General features: G+C 41.9%; 1 protein-coding gene across 1 annotated transcript in view; it reads left to right on the plus strand.

Annotated features, from left to right (window-relative positions):
- Window positions 1-4,673: 4,673 nt before the first annotated feature.
- The window catches only part of LOC135511111 (inactive phospholipase D5-like), a 57,884-nt gene continuing 36,342 nt past the window's right edge, over window positions 4,674-26,215 (plus strand). The window contains exon 1 of the mRNA XM_064932651.1: window positions 4,674-4,760. Within this exon, the coding sequence (XP_064788723.1) occupies window positions 4,755-4,760 (6 nt within the window). The 5' untranslated portion in view covers window positions 4,674-4,754. The remainder of the gene's footprint in view (window positions 4,761-26,215) is intronic.

Below are 26,215 nucleotides of genomic sequence, written 5' to 3' on the forward strand. Positions count from 1 at the left end.
TCGTTGATGTGGGGACCATTACTATTATCAGTATTGTTGACGTGGGGACCATTACTATTATCAGTATTGTTGATGTGGGGACCATTACTATTATCAGTATTGTTGACGTGGGGACCATTACTATTATCAGTATCGTTGACGTTATCCATTACTATTATCAGTATTGTTGACGTGGGGACCATTACTATTATCAGTATTGTTGACGTGGGGACCATTACTATTATCAGTATTGTTGACGTGGGGACCATTACTATTATCAGTATTGTTGACGTGGGGACCATTACTATTATCAGTATTGTTGACGTGGGGACCATTACTATTATCAGTATTGTTGACGTGGGGACCATTACTATTATCAGTATCGTTGACGTGGGGACCATTACTATTATCAGTATCGTTGACGTGGGGACCATTACTATTATCAGTATCGTTGACGTGGGGACCATTACTATTATCAGTATTGTTGATGTGGGGACCATTACTATTATCAGTATTGTTGACGTGGGGACCATTACTATTATCAGTATTGTTGACGTGGGGACCATTACTATTATCAGTATCGTTGACGTGGGGACCATTACTATTATCAGTATCGTTGACGTGGGGACCATTACTATTATCAGTATCGTTGACGTGGGGACCATTACTATTATCAGTAACGTTGACGTGGGGACCATTACTATTATCAGTATCGTTGACGTGGGGACCATTACTATTATCAGTATTGTTGATGTGGGGACCATTACTATTATCAGTATCGTTGACGTGGGGACCATTACTATTATCAGTATCGTTGACGTGGGGACCATTACTATTATCAGTATTGTTGACGTGGGGACCATTACTATTATCAGTATTGTTGACGGGGGACCATTACTATTATCAGTATTGTTGACGTGGGGACCATTACTATTATCAGTATCGTTGACGTGGGGACCATTACTATTATCAGTATCGTTGACGTGGGGACCATTACTATTATCAGTATCGTTGACGTGGGGACCATTACTATTATCAGTAACGTTGACGTGGGGACCATTACTATTATCAGTATCGTTGACGTGGGGACCATTACTATTATCAGTATCGTTGACGTGGGGACCATTACTATTATCAGTATTGTTGACGTGGGGACCATTACTATTATCAGTATTGTTGACGTGGCGACCATTACTTTTATCAGTATTGTTGAAGTGACCAGAATATTGTTCTCAACAGCGTTCTGGTCATCTCCTGCTTGGCAAAGTCTAAATGGATAGATACAAAAGTTGATATTGTTTTCTTTATCAGATGTAAATCTTGTTGGGTTGTTTTTGTTTCTATACTGTATTGACAGTAGAAAGTGCACTTGGAAGGACATTATTTTATCACCAATTCTCCCTCTTACTCATTCATAAAGCAATTTAACGACTGGATGTACAAGCTTAGAAAAAAAGCTCCTCTCTTGAACCTGAAAGTGTTCTTATCCTCTCCCCATAGGCAAACCCTTTGAAGGACCATTTTTGGTTCCAGGTATAACCTTTTCCACAGTGTTCTACATAGAACCCAAGAGTTCTACCTGGAACCAAAAAGGGTTATCCTATGGGGACAGCCGAAGAACCTGTTTGGAACCCTTTTTTTCTAAGAGTGTATCTGTAAAGATCTGACACCACCTTAAACCCTGACCAGTGACAGTATTCTCATCGCTTCACTGCAGGACCATTGCTAAAAAAAATGGTCCTTTTTACTTTTATATTTCAGAGATTCATATGAGATCATTTTAGGAACATTAGGAGACACTGAGGGACTGGGAGTGGTATAAGATTAATTGGGGCTGTCAATTGTGTAGTGTCTCAGATCTAATTAAATCCAAATCTAATGAAATTGTGCAAAGGCAATTGCAACTCGTCACTCGTACATTACTTTCTCCGACATCCCACCACACCCCCACCTCCACCACCCCCCCACCCCCATTCCCATTATATATTTTCACACCCCTGAAATATTGTTTCAAATGCATTTATGTAAGTGTGATAATTAGACCTCAGTGGAAATACTGTTAGCAGTCATGGTGATGATTATTGGGGGAAAAAATTATATCTTCAACATTTGTAGATGGACTTGGTATTTCACAAATGTAAATTAATGTGAACCAGCACTTTTGATTGAATTGTCCTGATATGATAATTGATAGGCTTTTCATGGTCAGCACCATATTTTGACTGGGAGTTTATCACTGTAGTCTGATGTGTACTGTTTGTAAATACGTAAGGGGGAAAACCTTTCAATACATAGGATCAAAACCTAAACATAATCTTCTTCTGCAACACAATATTTTTTTTCTCCTGAAGAAGACCTTTACTGAGTGATGGATGCATTTCAATGAACTACTGGTTCAGTTTTTCCAGGTAAACACATTCAGAGGTAGTGAGGTGGCTTTATCTGTAACAAATCAGATCAAACAGCTGCTATCATTGTTCGTTTTAATTCTTTATTTTTCAAGCTGTCATGTCCGGGATTGGAACCAAGCATCGTAATATCCATGGCTTTGTTTTGCGTCATCATTTACATTACATTTAAGTCATTTAGCAGACGCTCTTATCCAGAGCGACTTACAAATTGGTGAATTCACCTTCTGACATCCAGTGGAACAGCCACTTTACAATAGTGCATCTAAATCATTTAAGGGGGGGGGTGAGAAGGATTACTTATCCTATCCTAGGTATTCCTTGAAGAGGTGGGGTTTCAGGTGTTACTCTTAAACAGCTACAGTATATGACATTGTATATAATATTGTAGTTCAAAGGCAGGATGGTGCAGTAATCTGGTTTTGTTTCTGCTGGCTGTCATCTGTGGGGGGATATGCTTGCCAGCCCCCCTCCCTCTACCCCTCTCAGGTAGTAGTATACTGTGTGCCTTTATCTGCCCTGCTCATAGCCAATGATCTGAGCTATGGCTTTCCTGGCCTTGGGCCTGTAGAATGTCTATTGTTCCTCTCCTCTGCTGCAGTCAGCTGGGTGCTTCATTATCCAGAAATGCACAGTACACTGTCCAACACAACACTGATACACTCTGTAGATCAGACAGCACTGACCAGTAGAATAGAACTGCAGTAATAAATACTGTATAGCACACTAAGGCAGAACAACAGCAGAGCAGATCAGCGGCTGGCTAGATTGGATGGAGAAAGCAGACAAAAGAGCAGAGACAGATGTATCTGATAATTCAGCTCAGGTTGTCTGATGGATCAAACACTAACCGAGTCAGAGAAGATGGGCTGTTAGACGGACAGCAGTGGCTAGACAGAAATCGGATTAGACACCTATGGATTTGACCAGACGCTCAAGATGACACCCTCACAGATGATTTACTTTTGTTTGGTGATTGAAGTCGATGGCAGCTTTGACATGTTTATATTTATGGGATACATGTACACTGTACAGCAGATCATGCCTGTGTTGTAGGAAAACAGTGTGTGGAGACTGCCCTCTATTGGTGGCTGTGTGTTATAACACTGCTGCAGGGAAGGTTGACTATTCAGCATTTTAATTAAGGTGAAAATTAAATCAGACTGGAAATACCATGGGTCATACCAAAGAAGTGTGTGTGTGTGTGCTTTGCAATATATTGGTGATTGTAGCTTAATGTTTATTCAGTACACAGTATGGGAGGATTATGTTGCCAAGTGGAATAGACGTTGAATTGATGTCTGTCCCCAGTGGTGTCTTTTCTGACATCTAACACACTGCAGCGTCACTTTCACAATGGTATAAATGTAACCGATTGGTTTCCATAATCCTGTAATATTCAAATACACCTTGGTTTTAAACAGGTTATTATTTTGTCATCGTGGTGGCTTCAAATGTTCATCTATGCAAAACATTTCTGTGCAGGTACTTATCCTATTGGTAATATTATAATCATGTGATGTAATCATATGAAATTTGAAAACATTGCTATCAGTTTGCCACTTCATGCCACCTATAGTGTTCAATGTCTTTCCTTTGCTATGGATAATTTGTTTGTAATCTACACATATGCAGGGTGTGTATAACTCATAATACCCGCTGAGGATTTATAATTTATCTACTACAGACCTGCCAACTACAATTTCCTTTGGAATCATGTGAGCTATCTAATATTATTCATGCATATGTGTGTATCAATTTATATAGTGTGCCTGTCTGACTTTGTGTGAGAACTGAGGAGCTACAGGAGTTGTGATTTTGCCCAGATGTACCGGTCTGCCTCTGGCTGAGGTTCTCACTCCGTATGGCTTGAACAGAGGGAGGGGAAGATGGCTGGAGTGGATTTCTATTGGATGGAATAGAAGAGGGGGAAGGATCATGAAAGGTAGGAGGGCTGAGGAGAATGGACCATCTATCTTTCCCAATCTCACGATCTGTGTTTCCAACTAAAGGGTGGAGAAGTGTGAGGAAGAGATACAGAAGGGGAGGGAGAGCGAGCGGGTGAGGGAAAGGGAAGGAGAAGGGGAAAATGTAGTGAGAAATAGAGAGAGTATGAGAGAGGGAGAGATTGATAGCATGTCAGGACTCAGTAGCTTCCTGTTTCTACACTCTACATTATACCTTTCATTTGGACGCTGTCCAACCAACAGGAATAGCAGCGTGTGAGAGGGCAGCATCCCCTGCCCTGTCAGAAACAGGCTCCTGCCCAGAAAACAAGCACACACACACACACACACACACACACACACACACACACACACACACACACACGTGGTGCGGAGAGGACTATCGACGCAGGGGTGCATCATGAAGGTGAGTTCTACTCACTCAAAGAAAGCCAAATAATTTCAGAGAGGTCAGCAGCTACTGTTTCACTAGGAACGTTGCCAGCTGGTGTCATCTTTTAGCTCGCATTCATGTGTCAGCTTACGTGGGATTGTGTTGTTGTAGCTCGCAATGACACTTTGAAATTTAAAACAGGTGAATGTGTTTTTGGCTGTGAACAGTGTTGTTCTCTGAGCTTTTGATGCTACAGTATGTACGTATGATATGCTTAGCTGAGAGGTCATTGATCTCGGTGCAAACTGTATATTTTGATTTGCTTGCCTTTTAAGTACTTCACAACACCACTGGGTTGTAGTTTTTGATGAAGACATTGAAAATAGGTGAGGGATTTGGGCTCTTCAGTAGTTGGGGGCTGGGATGTACAGTATAACGTTGAGGGGAAGGCAGTGTTGCTGAAGGTGATGCTGGGTTGTTTGCTTGAGGATGAAGTTACACCAAAGAGATTGCTGTGACGGCATATATCACTAAATTACTGACCACATTTAGTCATGACATGAAACAGCTCATGGTTTCATGCTAAACAACATTCCCAGATTTCAAATGTTTATAAGGTTGGTGGGTGAAAACTTTAATGAGGATTTGGGGATGCTGTTCATTTCCATATTTGTCAAATGGTTTTGGAATTTGGTGTGGTTCCAGTCATTTCTGTCATCTGTCATATTGTTGTCACATTGCAGACGACACCACTGAGATGCTGAGGATGTTTGACCGGGGATACAGGGTTGAAGGGTTTGTGTAGGTATTTTTTACAACCTCTTTGGGGGGTGTCACAGCTCACTTAGCAGTAAGGGAAAACGCAAAGTGCAGCAACTCTCCCTCGCATCGGCCGTCACTCTTTCAGCACCGCTGCACAAAACAAAGCTGACAACTGAAGCATGCAGCCAATATGACACAGGCTGACCTGCTATTCTGCCTGTGGGGAAATGAGTGGAGGGGGAGGGGTTTCTCTCTAAATTCCACTCGCAGACAGGATCTCTATGCATCGAGTGTGCCAACGCGCGCACACACATACACACTGAGCTAACAGAACTCATCCAGCAGAAAGCCCATAGGAGAGGGAAGCCAGAATTACTTGGAGTGGTACCCATGGAAACATCACCACTGGCTCACCTCTGCCTCCTCAGGTAGTTCCAAATCAAATCGTATTGGTCACATATGTGTTCAGCAGATGTTATTGCGTGTAGTAAAATTATTTTGCTTCTAGTTCCGACAGTGCAGCAGTATCTTACAAGTAATCTAACAATTTCACAACAACTACCTAATACACACAAATCTAAGTAAAGGAATGGAATAAGAACATATAAATATGTGGATGAGCAATGTCAGAGCGTCATAGGCTAAGATGCAATAGATAGTATAGAATAGAGTATATACATACGAGATGAGTAATGCAAGATATGTAAACAGTATTAAAGTGACTAGTGTTCCATTTATTAAAGGGGCTAATGATTGCAAGTCTGTTTGTAGGCAGTAGCCTCTCTGTGCTAGTGATGGCTATTTAACAATCTGATGGCCTTGAGATCGAAGCTGTTTTTCAGTCTCTTGGTCCCAGCTTTAAAGCACCTGTACTGACCTCGCCTTCTGGATGATAGCGGGGTGAACAGGCAGTGGCTCGGGTGGTTGTGCTTGATGATCTTTTTGGCCTTCCTGTGACATCGGGTGCTGTAAATGTCCTGGTGGGAAGGTAGTTTGCCCCCGGTGATGTGTTGTGTAGACCGCACCACCCTCCGGAGGTGCAGTTGCCATACCAGGCGGTGATTCAGCCCCACAGGATGCTCTCAACTGTGCCTCTGTACAACAATGCAGTTGGTGGGGTCAGTTTATGAGATCAGTTGGCGGGGTCAGTTAAGGATTACATTGTTACTTACGGCTTACAGTCTCTGAGGATATGAGCAACATATCTTAGTCCCACACACTGGCAGACTGTTTGTTTAGCAGTGTTTCCCAAACTCCATCCTGCCCCCCCCCCCCCCTCCCTTGGTGCACGTATTGTTTTTTGCCCTAGCACTACAAAGCTGACTCAAATAATGAAAGCGTGATGATGAGTTGGTTATTTGAATCAGCTGTGTAGTGCTGGGGCCTCAGCTCTGAGTTTGGGAAACACTGGTTTATGGCACAAGTGTCACAGTGTTTTGTGTGTGTGGGAAGCAAACTGAAATTCTAATATTGTTTTCGCAGACCTCGTGCTGTGAGACGGTTCCCTGGGCAGTATTCTGTCCTAATGTCTGAATCTTATTTCAGACTCATTCTGCTGACTGGTGTAATATGGAAGCACTAGGTATGCCAAGCTTTACATAGTATGCCAATCCAATGTATTTTTTATTTTTTTACATATGTAAACTATTAATGGAACTTTGATTGCACAAAATAACCTTTTTAAAATCATGACTGCAACATATTAGCCTCTTAAACAATGTCTTACTTTATTGCTTACGTCGCTTCTATCACAAGGGGACGGACCCTACCCCTCCTACCCAAGTGCATTAGGTCACAGTGCTCTGGAGATCATATATCACAAGGATTGAATGAGCGGATGGGCTGACCACGGACCAGTTATGGTCAGGAGCTCAGAGGTCTCTGTGAGCCTGTAATGGCCAAGCCAGTGCTGCAGGCTACAGTCTATAGGGGCTCCACGAGGGAGGGACTGGGACGGCAACAGTGCTACCATCCCTGGCTGGACCAATAACACTGCAGCATGGAGAGACATATCATTGATCGTCTCTTGACTGGACTAAACTAATTGTGCCGTTCTAAAAATAATGAGATCTAATAAGTGTGCACTGTCTGATTTATAAAAACATGAATTACTGCATGTCCCTTTATTAGATTATATGCAAAGGGAATGGCTTTGAATTGTGTTTGAGATAGCTTGGTTGATGCTTGAAAGTGATTTATTGATCAAATATTCTACCTTCTCTCTCCATTCTTCTACCAAAATGGAATTTCTGATTATCTGGCAGGGCATTTAACCCATCTTTTTCTCAATTACTGGAAGAAATTGATACATTTTACAGTTATTCGCAATAATTTCATGTCACACATGCAAACACACACACACACACACACTTTCCACTAATTGGTCTTTGGATCTGAAAAAAAGATCAGAGTTGGGTTGCTTGTCTAAGCACATCCATATAGACACACAAATGGACACTAACATAACACATTTCCCTAATGCAGAATGTGTAAGTTCTTTAGCTTGCAGAGTGTGTCCGAGTCTCTTTTAGTATGTAGCTTGGAGCAGTAGTGATGGGAGTTTACACACCCTCTAAATCAGACAGCAATTCGCAGATCAGCATTGATTTCCATTGTTACGTAGACCATACTTAACTTCACATTTCTGTGTCACCAGAGGTTTTTAGCTTCATGGATAAATGATTAGACTGTATTAGTGATTTAAATACATGGGTACTTATTGTTGGAGCCCAAGCACAGAGAGAGAGAATCTGTCTGGACATTTTAATTCACGGGCAATAAAAATTAAACACCAGGTGAAAAACCTTGGTGTTGTTTTAGATTCTGAACTCAATTTCAAATCCCACATTAGGAATGTGACAAATACCTTTTTAACCACTTGAGGAACATTGCCAAGGTGTGACCATTTCTCTCTCGTGCTGACTCTGAGAGACTCATCCATGCTTTTATTACGAGCAGGCTTAACTACTGTAATACTCTCCTGTCTGGTCTACCCAAGAAAGCCATTGGTCAACTGCAAAACATACAGAATGCTGCAGCATGGGTACTGAGCAAGACCAGACGAAGAGCACACATTACATCAGGTTTAAGGTCTCTGCAATGGCTGCCTGGGAGTTTTAGAATTTATTTTAAGATTCTTCTATTGGTTTTTAAATCAATCCACGATTGTGCACCCCAATACATGTCAGACATGCTTTTAAGTTATGTACCCAGTATGTCCCTCAGCTCCTCTGGCACTGTCCTTTTAACTATCCCAAAGGCTAGGATGAAGAGGCATGGAGAAGCAGCCTTTAGATATTATACCCCCAGCCTCTGGAAAAGCCTGCCAGAGAACCTGAGGGGAGCCGAAACTGTGGACCTTTTTTGCTTCACTTTTCCTTAGGGTGATTTTTAATCGTTGGGTTTTTGTTATTCTTTAATTTTCTATCCTCTTATGTTTGTGTTGTAAATATTTAAGTTGTTTTAGTTTCCTTGTTTATAATTTTTTTCCTGTGAAACACATTGCGTTGCATTCCATGTCTGAAATGTGCTGTATAAATAAAGCTTGATGATTTGAATATAAAACTTGACAGATATGCAGAGAGGGCAGAAGCAGGAAGAATCATTAGAAGAACCGTAGGATATATACAGTACTATTTCTACTGTAAATGGAGAACACTGATAGCTTACTGTAGCTGACAAAACTGGTGTTTCTGCACCATCATACAGTAATTTGTTCTATTTCTTTGAAGTGTTTGAGGCTTTTATTATATTCTATTCTGTCCTCTGACAAAGATGGTGGTTAATTGGTCCCTAGTCTAGGGGAAATGGCCTGCTTTCTGTCAGTGCAGCAGTTCTGAAATTTCTGCTGCGTTGTTCCCATCATCATGGTGTTCGTGCTCCACCAGCTGTCCTCTGGTCATGAAAGCCCCTGGCTGAGGCTTCCCAGGGATGAGGGGAAGGGTCCCAGGGTCTGGAAAACTAGTCTTCTCCCATCTGGCATTAGAGGTGTCTGGAGCCTCAGATTTCATGTTGCTCTAATGGAGGCTTAATTGACTTATTGATCAGAAGGGGCCTGGATGCGATCAATGGGCTGAGCTGCCTGCAGGGCAGGGAGCGGGTCCCAGCCCTTCAGACTAAAGTAGACGCGATCCTTACCAGTTACCACTCCAAGAGATCGTGGAGAGAGAGAACATGTTCCTGACATATTCTCAGGGTGTTGATACTGTATCTTGTTGATTGCATTTGTTCCACTGGAGCCATTCTATAGCTACATAAATAACATGCACCTTTTTGGACAGTTTTCTTTTTCTCTTTTACCCTCTCTCTGTTTTCTCTTTCCAGTAATGTTTTCTAATTTCCTCTCAGGTTTCTGTGGTTACTCAGAGGTCTGTATTGATATGGATCTATAATGAATACATTCCCATTAATAAAGAGGAAGACGATAATAGAAAGAAATACTCAAAAAAGAAAAGCATATCTGCCATTTTTTCCCTTGTCATCTTTCCCTGATTTTTTAAAAATATTTCCACCATCCTTCTTTATCCCATAACATCCTGTGGAGTGTAAATCTTTGTGGGGAGATGTCGTGAGTTCCAAGGCAAACGCCAGTGTTTGTCTTCTGACCTTTCTGTGTGGAGGCGGTATTGGAAAGGTCAGGGAAAAGGTCTCACGCAAATTTCAGCCACAGAACCATAGCAATGATCGACTTGACTGCCATTGACAAGGAGATGCATCACAAATATGATGGCTGACTCATGGATATTGAATAGTTGCAACTGATTGTTAATGACAATTATTAGCGACCTCACCTCACATTTCCAATGTTAATGTTCCTTTAGGAGATTCCACATAAAGATCCTGTCTGGTGTTAACTTGGGTTGGTGCAATTCAATATGCTACAGTCAAAGAACCATTAGAGCTAAACAATATGCATTCTAAACACCCATCACTCCATTGTGTAATTGGCAGTATTAATCACTGGGTCACATGGGCTCCAATAACCAATCACAGACAGCAAAGCTCCTCCTGTTGGAATCTATGCAGCACATCTGTCAGTAACCGGCAGATAGCTAGCTCAGGCCAGGGAAGAAGGACTATCCACGCTTATTGTAGCCACAAATTTCAAGGCTGACCCCAGTACTGCAGGCATTGTTTGCAGAAAACAGGATCCCCTATTCAAGGGAATGAGGAAATGTCAATCTTCATGTAAAAAATAAAATAAAACCGAAGACAATCATGGTAGCAATTATTGCTTCTATTACACCAGGTGTATGTCCTGATTATTCAAAAAAATTGAACAGGGAGTTATAAGTATAATTTAGTTGCTAATGGCAACCAGCAGTACCCCGGTTTGCCTTCAACATGAGTTACTCAATGAAAGGGGGCAGCACTGAACTAGCCTGCAACATCACTTCCTGGATTAGCGCCAACTGCACATGTTATGTTTCCATGAGATGCCATCTTAACCTGACTTCCTTTGCTTCAAATGTACATTTTACCTGTAACATGTTAGTATTGAAATCGTAAATTACTTCTCAAAGTGTAGACTGGGGTCTAGTACCCAGTGAAAACATGACACACTGGATCAAGGAGGATGATGGATAATATTGTCAGGACTCACAACAATCAGAGCTAACCTTCAGGCCCAGTCCCGATGGAGTGAATAGATCGCAACACAATCCCCCCGTGATTGGGAATTGATAAATGCTGCAGGCGTTATGTAATGCCTCTACACAAATTGCCAACAGATTGAAACTGGGCGTGCCTCTTGTTTGTTTTATTGGAGATAATGCATTAGGAAAGGAACAGTGAGTCAGGTCTCTAAAGCCCTGTTCACATTGGCAGTTTGAAGTGACTCAAATTCCTAATTTTTTTTGCATATCCGATTAAAATCAGTTGTTTTTCCTGCTGTCTGGACAGCCAAAAAGCAAATGGATTTCAAAAACAAAACTGATTTGAGCATTAAGGCTCGCAGTGTGAAAAAAGGCTTAAGATAAACAGTAAGTTGAGTGACAAACAACATGCCATGTGGCCAATGCGAACTGTGGCTATGATCAACCTTGTCTGCTACACAAATCTCACAATAGCAGTTTATGATCTAAAGTTGTTAGTGATTTTCGATAATATCAGAAGATGTGTAGGCTTTCAAGTATAGGGATCTGTTTTCTCAAGGGTTTTACCTTCCAAATGAGCCCTGTTCAACTAAGCTGTAACTACAATTTGGGTATCAGAGCAGTTCTTCTTATCTTTGAATCCAAAATTCCCCTTGATATTCCATCCCGTTCTCTCCCCTCTGAATGAGATGAGCTTGAGGTTCCATTGATTGGTTCAACTATGTGACTGGCCCTCAGATTGAACCTGACATACCTGGCAAATAGCCACACCAATACAGATATCCTAAAGCTTGCTTGCCAAGCTTTCTGTTCCTGAGTTGCATTGCCATGTCAATCATGATCCTTTTGAAACGGTTCTTGGTCCTCTTCCTCTGCGACATTTCTGAAGTCGCACTGTTGTGTTGAGGTATTACACAGTCCTCTGAGAGGCTTTTTAACAGCTTCTAGACAAAATGATTCATTCTTAACCAACATGACTTGAGCAGCTATTCACTTCTAGGTGGAAATATTCAGGGGCTTGGAAAATGTATACCTTTTGCACTGAACGTATATTTTCTGGGCCATCAGCACACGAGTACAGTCTGTCATTTATTCTGGAGATGGAAAAGGAGTGAAAGACCATGCATCCCAGAGTGCTTAGCCTTGATGTGCTGAGTATGTGCAGAGACACATCCAGCTGACAGGACACACTGTCCTGGCATCACTCACTGGCTCTGGGGACATTCACGCTGTCATGTACAGAGTTGGTAAAGTACTGTAGTAAAACAGTTCTGTGTGATGGGAATGGCTGTAGAAAGCCAGGTAATAAGAAGACAGGAGCCAGGAGACCGAGGAACCAGACACTGTTTGGACGAGGTGGTGCATTTGCCAGCACTTTTTTGCAGGTGTCAGAGATACGCACACAGAATAATACCTTGTTTTTATGTTAGTATTCTAGGGAGTAGTTCAATGGCCTTAACGTTGTGAATCCACCCGCTAGTAAAAAGGTGACGTGTGAAGTATCACGATCTCTTTCAATAATGACAGGAATGGAGGAGGTCTTTATCCTAGTGAGATTGCTAAGGCGAACACCGCCATGTTTAGTTTTGCCCAACCCAGGTCGAGGCACAGACACGGTCTCAATGGGGATAGCTGAGCTGACTACACTGACTGTGCTAGTGGCAGACTCCACTATGCTGACAGGCTGGCTAACAGCCTGCTGCCTGGCCTGCACCCTATTTCATTGTGGAGCTAGAGGAGTTAGAGCCCTGTCTATGTTGGTAGATAAGATGAGAGCACCCCTCCAGCTAGGATGGAGTCCGTCACTCCTCAGCAGGTCAGGCTTGGTCCTGTTTGTGGGTGAGTCCCAGAAAGAGGGCCAATTATCTACAAATTCTATCTTTTGGGAGGGACAGAAAACAGTTTTCAACCAGCGATTGAGTTGTGAGACTGCTGTAGAGCTCATCACTCCCCCTAACTGGGAGGGGAGGGGGCCAGAGACAATTACTCAATGCTTAATTGCAATTCATCTGATCACTCTTCATAACATTCTGGAGTATATGCAAATTGCCATCATACAAACTGAGGCAGCAGACTTTGTGAAAATTCATATTTGTGTCATTCTCAAAACTTTTGGCCACGACTGTACTTTACTGACCTATACGCTACTTTTCTGTACTGAGCTGTTTGGGCCAAATGAAGGTCAGTATGGAACGGACCGAAAAAAAATGTCATCTCATAGAGAGAGAGATTTCTTCTCCACACTCACGCTTTGACCACCAGATGACAACGAATACAATCATGAGCTGAACATAACAGTATGCCAATGGAAGGGAGAACAGTGGCAGGTGACCCAACAGTGGTTTGACTACTATGATTTGCATTGTAGCCAATTCAATTGCAGTAATTCCGATTTGGTGACATAATTACGAGTTTTAATCACTTAATAATTCATAAGCAAAATTGATATAAATAAAAACACTAACCAATTAATAGAGCTACATTTTACTTCTGTGAACTTTTATCTTCCCTCATGAGGGAGACAAATTAGAATATATCTTGAAGATATGTGTGTTTTTGGTAGCGGAATAGCAAGGCACAAGCAATGTTTCTTAAACTTACAGAATGCAGAAAACAACTAAATATGTGTTGATATTAGTTGGCATGTGTCTTTCAGCATTATTGTGCATTATTGTGTACCTTTTTAAGACTATTTCTGGTAGATGTTTTGTTCGACCCCTTTTTCATTTGTGTGTATTGGGTATATGTTGTGTAATTTTAGATATGACTGCACTGTCGGAGCTAGAAGCACAAGAATTTCGCTACACCCACAATAACATCTGCTAATCACATGTATGTGACCAATAAGATTTGATTTGACCAGAAATCAGAGCTATTACTTATGCCAATTTTTGTTTAATGGAAAATGGTTTAAACATTTATCTTTGCATTTATATACCCCAAATATAGACTCTTATAGCATTCATTTGACACCCAGTTTGGGAAATGACCTGTACCAACAAATTGATCCAACTTGAAGGGGCAATCAGTGGTTGCTACATCCATTTTTGAACTTGTATATTATTGACATGTAGGCCTACCCATGATTCATGAATAATATATATTATAAACGCCTCATGAGCTTATTTCAACCGTTGTTGTACCCCATTAGAACCCAAAATAGAAGCTAGTTTTACTCCAATGTTTGTCAACAAAGAAAATGTAAACAAACTAGATGGTTCTCAATACATGATTGAAACTATAGTTCTGATATCATGGATGGTCAGTCCTTGTGTCCATAGATCCGTCTATGAATTTGAGTGATTCCATTTCTCCAGCCCCATCCCTCAGCGTTTTACTGAACCGGGGGTGGGGAGGCTGTTTTAGTGTTTCTACTGCTGATTGCTGCTTTAAATGTATCATAAATTAAGCTAATTTAAGTTGGGTCGATTACTGCCTTGGTGAGCTATATTATTTAGGTAAAGTCAACCTTAGCAAAACTGTTACAGACCTCTGCATATAAATGGTTTATTTATATAGTAAAGTTGTTTTTGACCTTTTCAAATGATCTCTCTGTGTTCCTTTGAAACAGCATGAATATATGTTGATACATAACATGCATATAACAACATGTATGAGGACTTTCCTGTGAGTTCACCCAACAGAGGTCCTTCCCTTTGTCCTTGGTGCAATGGATAACCTAATACCCACTGAATAATGTAATAAAACTCTTCTTAACATAATAGAGTTTCAGTAGTAACCAAATAAAGCCAGATATTACATTATCCATTGCTTGAAGATGTACACCTGACTGTTTACTACTGTAACTATCCCTCTACCTGAGGTGATCTACAGCTGCAGTAATTCCTTTTCCTTAGTTGTTGTGCGTTATACCATCAGTTTCATTTATTCCACTTCGCTCTCTTATAGTTACACCTCCCTCAGAGAGGTGCAAGATCTGAAGCTTTCCCTGTTACTTTTGGGCAGAGGGGCCATTTGTACTTGTTAAAGGGACACGCTTGAAAAATGTGATGTCCTCAAAGCATTATTCAGGAAGCGGATTTAGCACCAACCTTCAGATATTTCTTGAAACTCAAAGGTTTTTTATTTCCAGGTTATTTATAATTCAAGACCAAGCTTCTCCTAGATTGCACATACAGTGCCATCAATCTCATCTTTATTTTTTATTTTTGGTCCTTGAAGTTGTGAAGTTTTCTTTTCAAATCAATCTACAGTTTTGGTGTCTTATCAGTGTTTTACACATTCTCCACACTACTGTAAGTCCCCTGTGTGTGAACTGTCTATATGTAGAAGGTAAAGAGAGTTCTTACACCACTATGCATCAAGAGTCTGTTGTTTAGGGAAATCCATCCAATCCTTTCACCCTGGTGCCTTCGTCAGTGTTCAGCATGAGTTTCTGCACCCACATCAGTCTACCAGAGACATGACCTGCTCTTTAACCAAGTACCAAGCCATTAGATGTCAGGAACGCCTGTACTCCTCAATTATCCCGACTAAACTACGAGGAAAAATCCTCTTACTAAAGTACAGATGAGAAATGATATAGTATTTAGTTATACTCTGGTTCTTTTTTATCTGCACAATATGCCAAGTTTGATAAGAAATCCTTCTCTTCGTTATACCTCATTACTACATTACTGCTGTACTAGTGTCTGAAAGAATGGGAAAGTAAGTTGTGGTCGGCAAAGCTTCTATTGAAACAGAGTAATATTTCCAATCTAACTCAGTACTGGCACCTTTCTGAGCACTTATGTATAACAGTGTATAACTCAACTTTTTGGTTACACGGTTGAATATTTATACAATCTAATTTCCCCTGTCCTATTATTTTCCATTACAAGCTGGTGAGCGATGGCAGTTCTTCATAGAACAGCTGTGCTCATAACAGACAATGAGTCTCTTGAGGCACACTGAATATTAACTCTCTCTCTCTCTCCACTATTTCCACAAGGATGAGCAGTTTCTGTTGCAGATCTCTGCATCATTTCATAGGTGACGCATGTCCGCACAAACATTGTTATGTCCATGATGTAAGGTTATGGTAAAGGCACTGTGGTAGACCTGCCTTGTGGATGGTACGTAGATACTCTGTGCTGAGTGCTCTCTGGGGCTTGATGAAGGAATATTGTAGGTTACTGAACCCTCTAGTACAGAACAGATATGCAGGCTGTCTGTTAATCACTTCTGGGAGCCAAATATAGATTAAAGCATGCCTTTCTGCTTTGGTTTTTAGTGAATGCAATTAGTTTGTTACAAATGTGACCGACCCAAGAAGCTCATTTAAATTATACAACTTCCATGAAAACATCAAGAAATCGCTGATTGTCAGGCCCTGTCGGTTTGGATCACCACTTGAAGCTTTATGCTGAAAGAAAGAAAAATCTGTTTTGTTGCGGGCATACACTGTAGACACCTTTCTTTCTGGGATAGCTGTATACAGATAGTTCATCTGAATTTGATCACTCTGTCATCTCAAATGTATAGGTGTATTCAAAGTTGAAAAAGGCTTCTAAAGTTTGTAATTTCCACTTGAACATTTCTGATGTGATTTGCCCTCATGAAAAATCTATCAACCCCTATAAAAAATGACCATTAATTATAATTCACATACAACATTTCTTGTTACTGCAGGGTAATTTTCCTGCTGTGAGAAACTGGCCAAATTAAGATGGCACATTTTATACATGCTAAAGTGTACAGGGGACAGGCTTTTCCAACGCCTGTACTGTATATAAGCTAAATCCAAGTCAACAGACAAACGCTCCAGCTGTTCCTCTATACTGGAATTGAATTTTCAGCAACTACAAAGGGAATAGAAAAAATCTTGTTGCATGATTTGATCATCAGCACAGACATCTCTGGCCACAGCAGCGGCTTACAGATACTTGGCTTGCCCCGAAACAAGACTGTCTGTTCATGAAACATGAGGCTTTCTTCTCTGCATAGGTTCTCCAATGGTTAGAGACAACATTAGTCAAATTATTCCAGGATAAGGAGTAAAAATAAACTCTTAGAAAAAAAGGTGCTATCTAGAACCTTAAAGGGTTATTGGCTGTTCCCCATAGGAGAACCCTTTGATGAATCCTTTTTGGTTGGAAGTTGAAAACCCTTTTGGTTCCAGGTACAACCCTTTTGGGTTCCATGTAGAACCCTTTTCTACAGAGGGTTCTACATGGAACCAAAAAGGGTTATCCTATGTGGACAGTCGAAGAACCCTTTTGGAACCCTTTTTCCTAAGCGTGTAGAATTGCATGAGCTCTGAGTGTTATCTCCCTGTGCTGCGGTATAACCCTTTCCTTTGAGGGCATGGTAATCTGCAGCTCTAAAATAGGAGGAATCATCATCCACTTAATTAGGCCCCTGACATTTGCCTGTCTCTTTCTTGTATACAGTAATAAACTATTTTCACAATGGGTCTCTGAAAATATGTGACTTGTCGACATTTGCATTACCATTTTTAATATTACAGGCATCTAATTAGTTAAAACACTCTAGATAACTGATGCCAAAGTACCATGACTACCATGGTAAAATAGTTGTAAATCACCTTCCATTATGTTCTGAGAGAGAGTTGACTGTAATGGCAGTGAATACACTCACTTTGTGCAAATTACTATTACAGGCCAACTTTCCACTGCATGCTCAACATCTATCATTTTAGCCTAATGTTTTAATCCCTGATGTAGAAACGCCCTCTTTTCAGCACACATCTCTGCCTCATATCCCTGAATCTGAATGCCCATCCATACTGACCTTCCCTTCAAGTGGGTGTGTGACTTACTGGCACCCTGCCAGCTGGCATGTACCAGTCATCAATCTTTTTCACAGGGACTAGAACAATGGAGCTAGCTTTTAAAGCGGCAGCCATTTTGAGCAGGCTTGGGGCTTCCCACAAAGTCAGTCCAGGCTCAAGGTAGTGGGGCACAATGAGTTGTCTAATGTAGTAGTCAAAGATGTTGTCTGTTCTATCAATCAGTCAAGCAATCAAATATATTTTATAAAGCCCTTTTTACATCAGCAGTTGTCTCAAAGGGTTTTACAGATACCCTTCTTAAAACCCCAAAGAGCAAGCAATGCAGAGGCGTAGGCACAGTGCCTAGAAAAACCAAGGAAGAAAGTTATTGTGTACCGGTTTCCTTAGGAGTAGCCTATTGTATTCAGAGATTGGAGTCACTATTCCTCTATACTTATATTCATATATTGATAAGGAGCCTTATGGACCTAGACATGGCGCTCCGCTACCACTTGCCGTGCAGTAGCAGAGAGAACAGTTTATGATTTGGGTGACTGGAGTCTTTGACAATTTTTAGGGCCTTCCTCTGACACGCCTAGTATATAGGTCATGGATGGCAGGAAGCTTGGCCCCAGTGATGTACTGGGCCTTACGCACTACCCTCTGTACCGCGTTACGGTCGGATGCCGAGCATTTGCCATACCAGGCAGTGATGCAACCGGTCAGGATGCTCTTGATGGTGTAGCTGTAGAACCTTTTGAGGATCTGAGGACCCATGCCAAATCTTTTCAGTCTCCTGAGAGGGAAAGGGTGTTGCCCTCTTCACAAATGTCTTGGTGTGTTTGGACCATGATAGTTTGTTCGTGATGTGGACACCAAGGAACATGAAACTCTCAACCTGCTCCACTGCAGCCCCATTGATGAGAATGTGGGCGTGCTCGATCCTCCTTTTTCTGTAGTCCACGATCATCTCCTTTGTCTTGATCACATTGAGGGAGAGGTTGTTGTCCTGGCACCACACGGCCTGGTCTCTGGCCTCCTCCCTATAGGCTGTTCCATCGTTGTTGGTGTTCAGGCCTACCACTGTTGTGTCGTCAGCAAACTTAAGGATGGTGTTGGAGTCGTGCCTGGCCATGCAGTCATGAGTGAACCGGGAATACAGGAGGGGACTAAACACTCACCGCTGAGGGGCACCCGTGTTGAGGATCAGCGTGGCAGATGTGTTGTTGCCTACCCTCACTACCTGCAGGCGGTCTGTCAGGAAGTCCAGGATCCAGTTGCAGAGGGGGGGTGTTTAGTCCCAGGGTCCTTAGCTTAGTAATGAGCTTTGTGGACACTATGGTGTTGAACGCTGAGCTGTAGTCAATGAACAGCATTCTCACATAGGTGTTCCTTTTGTCCAGGTGGGAAAGGGCAGTGGGGAGTGCCATTGAGATTGTGATTACTGTTTTCTTGCTCAGTCTTATCGAAGAGTACTTGTTCACATAGGAGGACATGGCTGTTTTTCAGCTAGGGAGAATATCTCCGGTAACTGAAGGACTGTTGACTCTGGACCCCATTCAGGAGTCTGATAACTGGCAACGTTTCAAGTGCACACTAGCACTATGACCCCTCCCAACAACACAAATCTAATTCAAACATATGTCCTCATGTGTGAGAGAGGTCTATTTACCTATAATTGTTATTCAAGGTTTCTTCTCAGTAATGAACTCCGTGTAGCTGACCATATAATGGCCTTTTGTGTTCAAGAGTAATTATGTTATGGCTCCTGCAGCAGTTAAAGAGATCAGGTCATATTTGTTATTGTTTTACTTGCGGAGTAATTAGGTCATGGTTGTATGTCAATAGCCATTATACAATGTTCCGGTTGGAGTTGTGATTTACCACCACACAAAGTGCATTGGGTATACATTTTAATGTACACAGATAAAATGAGTATACTGTGCATGAGGGAATATTTCAATAGATATTATATGATGTTATGATGAGAACTTTGTTTTTACCGTCAGGGCACCCAAGTATGTAAGAACAAGACCAACCGAATCTAAGCAATCCTGTGGCGGACGGCAATAGCATCGAACAGTCCCCGCGATATGCAACTGTTCAGGGAAGTCAGGAACCAATACACGCAGTCAGTCAGGAAAGCTAAGGCCAGCTTCTTCAGGCAGAAGTTTGCATCCTGTAGCTCCAACTCCAAAATGTTCTGGGACACTGTGAAGTCCATGGAGAACAAGAGCACCTCCTCCCAGCTGCCCACTGCACTGAGGCTAGGGAACACGGTCACCACCGACAAATCCATGATTATCGAAAACTTCAACAAGCATTTGTCAACGGCTGGCCATGCCTTCCGCCTGGCTACTCCTACCTCGGCCAACAGCTCCGCCCCCCCCGCAGCTCCTCTCCCAAACCTCTCCAGGTTCTCCTTTACCCAAATCCAGATAGCAGATGTTCTGAAAGAGCTGCAAAACCTGGACCCGTATAAATCAGCTGGGCTTGACAATCTGGACCCTCTATTTCTGAAACTATCCGCCGCCATTGTCACAACCCCTATTACCAGCCTGTTCAACCTCTCTTTCATATCGTCTGAGATCCCCAAGGATTGGAAAGCTGCCGCAGTCATCCCCCTCTTCAAAGGGGGAGACACCCTGGACCTAAACTGTTACAGACCTATATCCATTCTGCCCTGCCTATCTAAGGTCTTCGAAAGCCAAGTCAACAAACAGGTCACTGACCATCTCGAATCCCACCGTACCTTCTCCGCTATGCAATCTGGTTTCCGAGCCGGTCACGGGTGCACCTCAGCCACACTCAAGGTACTAAACGACATCATAACCGCCATCAATAAAAGACAGTACTGTGCAGCCGTCTTCATTGACCTTGCCAAGGCTTTCGACTCTGTCAATCACCATATTCTTATCGGCAGACTCAGTAGCCTCGGTTTTTCGGATGACTGCCTTGTCTGGTTCACCAATTACTTTGCAGACAGAGTTCAGTGTGTCAAATCAGAGAGCATGCTGTCCGATCCTCTGGCAGTCTCTATGGGGGTGCCACAGGGTTCAAATCTCGGGCCGACTCTTTTCTCTGTATATATCAATGATGTTGCTCTTGCTGCGGGCGATTCCCTGATCCACCTCTACGCAGACGACACCATTCTATATACTTTCGGCCTGTCATTGGACACTGTGCGATCTAACCTCCAAACGAGCTTCAATGCCATACAACACTCCTTCCGTGGCCGCCAACTGCTCTTAAACGCTAGCAAAACCAAATGCATGCTTTTCAACCGATCGCTGCCTGCACCCGCATGCCCGACTAGCATCACCACACTGGATGGTTCCGACCTTGAATATGTGGACACCTATAAGTACCTAGGTGTCTGGCTAGACTGCAAACTCTCTTTCCAGACCCATATCAAACATCTCCAATCGAAAATCATATCAAGAGTCGGCTTTCTATTCCGCAACAAAGCCTCCTTCACTCACGCTGCCAAGCTTACCCTAGTAAAACTGACTATCCTACCGATCCTCGACTTCGGCGATGTCATCTACAAAATTGCTTCCAACGCTCTACTCAGCAAACTGGATGCATTTTATCACAGTGCCATCCGTTTTGTCACTAAAGCACCTTATACTACCCACCACTGCGACTTGTATGCTCTAGTCGCCAGACCCACTGGCTCCAGGTCATCTACAAGGCCATGCTAGGTAAAGCTCCGCCTTATCTCAGTTCACTGGTCACGATGGCAACACCCATCCGTAGCACGCGCTCCAGCAGGTGTATCTCACTGATCATCCCTAAAGCCAACACCTCATTCGGCCGCCTTTCGTTCCAGTACTCTGCTGCCTGTGACTGGAACAAATTGCAAAAATTGCTGAAGTTGGAGACTTTTATCTCCCTCACCAACTTCAAACATCAGCTATCTGAGCAGCTAACCGATCGCTGCAGCTGTACATAATCTATTGGTAAATAGCCCACCCATTTTCACCTACCTCATCCCCACAGTTTTTATTTATTTACTTTTCTGCTCTTTTGCACACCAATATCTCTACCTGTACATGATCATCTGATCATTTATCACTCCAGTGTTAATCTGCAATATTGTAATTATTCGCCTACCTCCTCATGCCTTTTGCACACATTATATATAGACTCCCCTTTTTTTCTACTGTGTTATTGACTTGTTAATTGTTTACTCCATGTGTAACTCTGTGTTGTCTGTTCACACTGCTATGCTTTATCTTGGACAGGTCGCAGTTGCAAATGAGAACTTGTTCTCAACTAGCCTACCTGGTTAAATAAAGGTGAAATAAAAAAATAAAAATAAAATATTGTATTAAGTGTCCACCTCACTGGGGAAACTATAGCATTGGTTTTCTGTGTAGTGGTTTGCGAAAGTATTCACCCCCTTGGCATTTGTACTTTTTTTTTGCCTTACAACCTGCAATTATTGTATCATTTGATTTACACAACATGCCTACCACTTTGACGATGCAAAATATTTTTTATTGTGAAACAAACAAGAAATAAGACAAAAAAAAACAGAAAACCTGAGCGTGTATAACTTGACTTCGGCGATGTCATTTACAAAATAGCCTCCAACACTCTATTCAGCAAATTGGATGCAGTCTATCACAGTGCCATCAGTTTTGTCACCAAAGCCCTACCTTATCTCAGCTCACTGGTCACCATAGAAGCACGCACCCATAGCACGCGCTCCAGCAGATATATTTCACTGCTCATCGCCAACACCTACTTTGGCCGCCTTTCCTTCCAGTTTTCTGCTGCCAATGACTGGAACGAATTGCAAAAATCACTGAAGTTGGAGACTTGTATCTCCCTCACTAACTTTAAGCGTCAGCTGTCAGAGCAGCTTACTGGTCACTGCAGCTGTACACAGCCCATCTGTAAATAGCCCATCCAACCAACTACCTACCTCATCCACATTTGTTTTTGTTTTTCTGCTCTTTTGCACACCAGTATTTCTACTTGCACATCCTCATCTGCACATATCTCTCCTGTGTAAATTGCTAAATTGTAATTACTTCGCCACTATTGGCCTATTTATTGCCTTACCTCCTTACTTCATTTGCACACACTGTATACAGATTTTTCTATTGTGTTTTTGACTGTACGATTGTTTATCCCATGTGTAACTCTGTTTTTGTCGCACTGCTTTGCTTTATCTTGGCCAGCTTGTAGTTGTAAATGATAACTTGTTCTCAACTGGCCTACTTGTCAATAGTCAATATTTTGTAGAGCCCCCTTTTGCAGCAATTACAGCTGCAAGTCTCTTGGGGGTATATCTCTATAAGCTTGGCACATCTAGCCACTGGGATTTTTTGCCCATTCTTCAAGGCAAAACTGCTCCAGCTCCTTCAAGTTGGATGGGTTCCACTGGTGTACAGCAATCTTTAAGTCATACCACAGATTCTCAATTTGATTGAGGTCTGGGCTTGGACTAAGCCATTCCAAGACATTTAAATGTTTCCCCTTAAACCACTCGAGTGTTGCTTTAGCAGTATGCTTAGGGTCATTGTCCTGCTGGAAGGTGAATCTCCGTCCCAGTCTCAAATCTTTTGAAGACTGAAACAGGTTTCCCTCAAGAATTTCCCTGTATTTAGGATCATCCATCAGTCCTTGAATTCTGACCAGTTTCCCAGTCCCTGCTGATGAAAAACATCCCCACAGCATGATGCTGCCACCACCATGCTTTTCTGTGGGGAAGATGTTCTCTGGGTAATGAGAGTTGTTGGTTTTGCGCCAGACATAGCATTTTACTTGATGGGCAAAAAGCTACATTTTAGTCTCATCTGACCAGAGTACCTTCTTCCATATGTTTGGGGAGTCTCCCACATGCCTTTTGGTGAACTTCAAACGTGTTTGCTTATTTTTTCTTAAACAATGTTTTTTTTCTGGCCACTCTTCCGTAAAGCCCAGCTTTGTTGAGTGTATGGCTTAAAGTGGTCCTATGGACAGATACTCCAATCTCCACTGTGGAGCTTTGCAGCCCCTTCAGGGTTATCTTTGGTGTCTTCGTTGCCACTCTGATTAATGGCCTCCTTGTCTGGTCTGTGAATTTTGGTGGGTGGCCCTCTCTTGGCAGGTTTGTTGTGGTGCCATATTCTTTCCATTTTATAATAATGGATTTAATGCTGCTCCGTGGGATGTTCAAAGTTTCAGGTATTTTTTTTATAACCCAATCCTGATCTGTACTTCTCCACAACTTTTCCCCTGAACATTTTGGAGAGCTCCTTGGTGCCGCTTGCTTAGTGGTGTTGCAGACTCTGGGGCCTTTCAGAACAGGTGTGTGTAATACACACACACACACACATACACATACACACATACACACATACATACATACATACATACATACATACATACATACATACATACATACATACATACATACATACATACATACATACATAAAATAGTCCAAATTATTTATTTATGTCCATTACATGAAATCAAAATAAAAATCCATTAATATTACAGGTTGTAATGCAACAGTGTAGGAAAAACACCAAAGGGGATGAATACTTTTGCAAGGCACTGTATATCTGAAGATGTCACTGGAGGATAATGATTATCCAATACGTTCTCATTATAACCAAGTGAGCATCCCACTGAGATTAGCAATCAGACAGAACACAATATAAACACCCTTCAGTATGGGACTAGATCAGTCTCTAATTATTATGTCATTACTATGTAATACCATGGTAGCAAATTAATTATAGCAACCACATTTGTTTCCTGCTTTCCTTTGATTGTTATGTTTGGGTGGATTAGTAACTGAATGCCTGGTCTTATCATAAGTTTAAGTTCCCCCATGGCCATATGATAAACATGATTAGCTTGATAGAGCAAAAGAAAGAAAGAAATGTGAAATTCTGAGCAACAATGTATAATTTGCTTTTGAATGTATTAATTCTACATCCACATTTCCCCAGTTCAAAGCCGGCGTGTCTTTCTATGGACACATGGTTTAGATCAAATGGTGCCACTTTTGAGGATCATAATTGGCGGAGTGAAAATACTTTAGAGGTCTCACATCATCAGAGTTCCATTATAGATGACCTGGGACTCCGTCAGCCGTATCACAGTAAATGTACTGAGAGCACATAAGATCTTTCAGAAGAGCTGATACACGCTAGGGGTAACATTGATAATGAACATACTGTCTATATTAGTAACAAAGGGCACAGTGTGTCAGGACCCGGTTACGAACCTGGGTCTCCGGAGTGAGAAACAGTCACTTAACCAACTGAGCCACGAATAGTCAGCAGAACCCAGAAGATGAGGCAGACACAGCAGTACTTAAGACGGTGAATTTAATAAAGTAAAAAGGAGAAGTCCTTAAATACAAAAATGGCAAATCCAAAAGGTGGTAGGAATAGCACAAAAAAGCCTCGAGATACTCAAAAACAAAAACAGAATTCCACAAGAGCATCCACCGGAATCGACAAGAATACAGTGAACACTAGGGCTGGGTGCTAACATACAAACACAGAGCACAGAACTGAGGGAAACTAAGGGTTTAAATACAATCAGGGGAAACGAGGCACAGGTGCAAATAATAATGGGGAACAAGGGAAAAAACATAAGGTCAAAAAGCACAATGGGGGCATCTAGTGACCAAAACCCGGAACAACCCTGGCCAAATCCTGACACAGTGTTCACCTACATAATATTGTCAACATAGTTTCCACTATAAGATTTTCTTTTATGAAACGTAAGTTGCCTTCATTAGGCTACTTTGGTTTATTGGTAAAAGTCGGATCCCCATTAGCTTTTATCGAAGCAGCAGCTATTCTTCCTGGGGTCCACAAAACACGAGGAAAACAAGAGCAAAACTTACTGTTATTGATGTTGTCCTGTAGTATACAGTAGTGTATATATATATATATATATATATATATATATTATTACCATTACAATTTCACAGGGTTGGCCAAGGTCCAAGTGCCCCTTTGATTTGGACAAGCCCTCCAGAAGTACTTTTTAATTTTTTATAAATGATTGATTTGGGGCCAAATCTAACTGTTTTCAGTAGATCACTGTACCACCAGCCATGGCTTCCCCTGCAAATACTTGTTCTCCCTTTTCCAATTATTATCGTTACAAATAAGGGTAATCTTTTCACCATATTGAGCAGCCATTTGGATCCAGCCCAAATATGCCAAGTTATCAGCAGAAAATGCCTCTTTACTGGGTTCCCTGTTGGCTTCTTTCCCCCATATGGCTGATCCTGACCATGTACACTATGTAAATGTATGCGTTGACTTCCCTTGGGAACGTGCTGCTATAATTTATGATTTGCTGTGCAGTGCAATAAAGCAGCTAGGTTGGGGCACTAGGTTGGGGCACTGACCCTCTAGGTAAATAAAAATGAC

Source organism: Oncorhynchus masou, chromosome 23 (assembly GCF_036934945.1).
Source record: "Oncorhynchus masou masou isolate Uvic2021 chromosome 23, UVic_Omas_1.1, whole genome shotgun sequence".
NCBI classification, from domain to species: domain Eukaryota; kingdom Metazoa; phylum Chordata; class Actinopteri; order Salmoniformes; family Salmonidae; genus Oncorhynchus; species Oncorhynchus masou.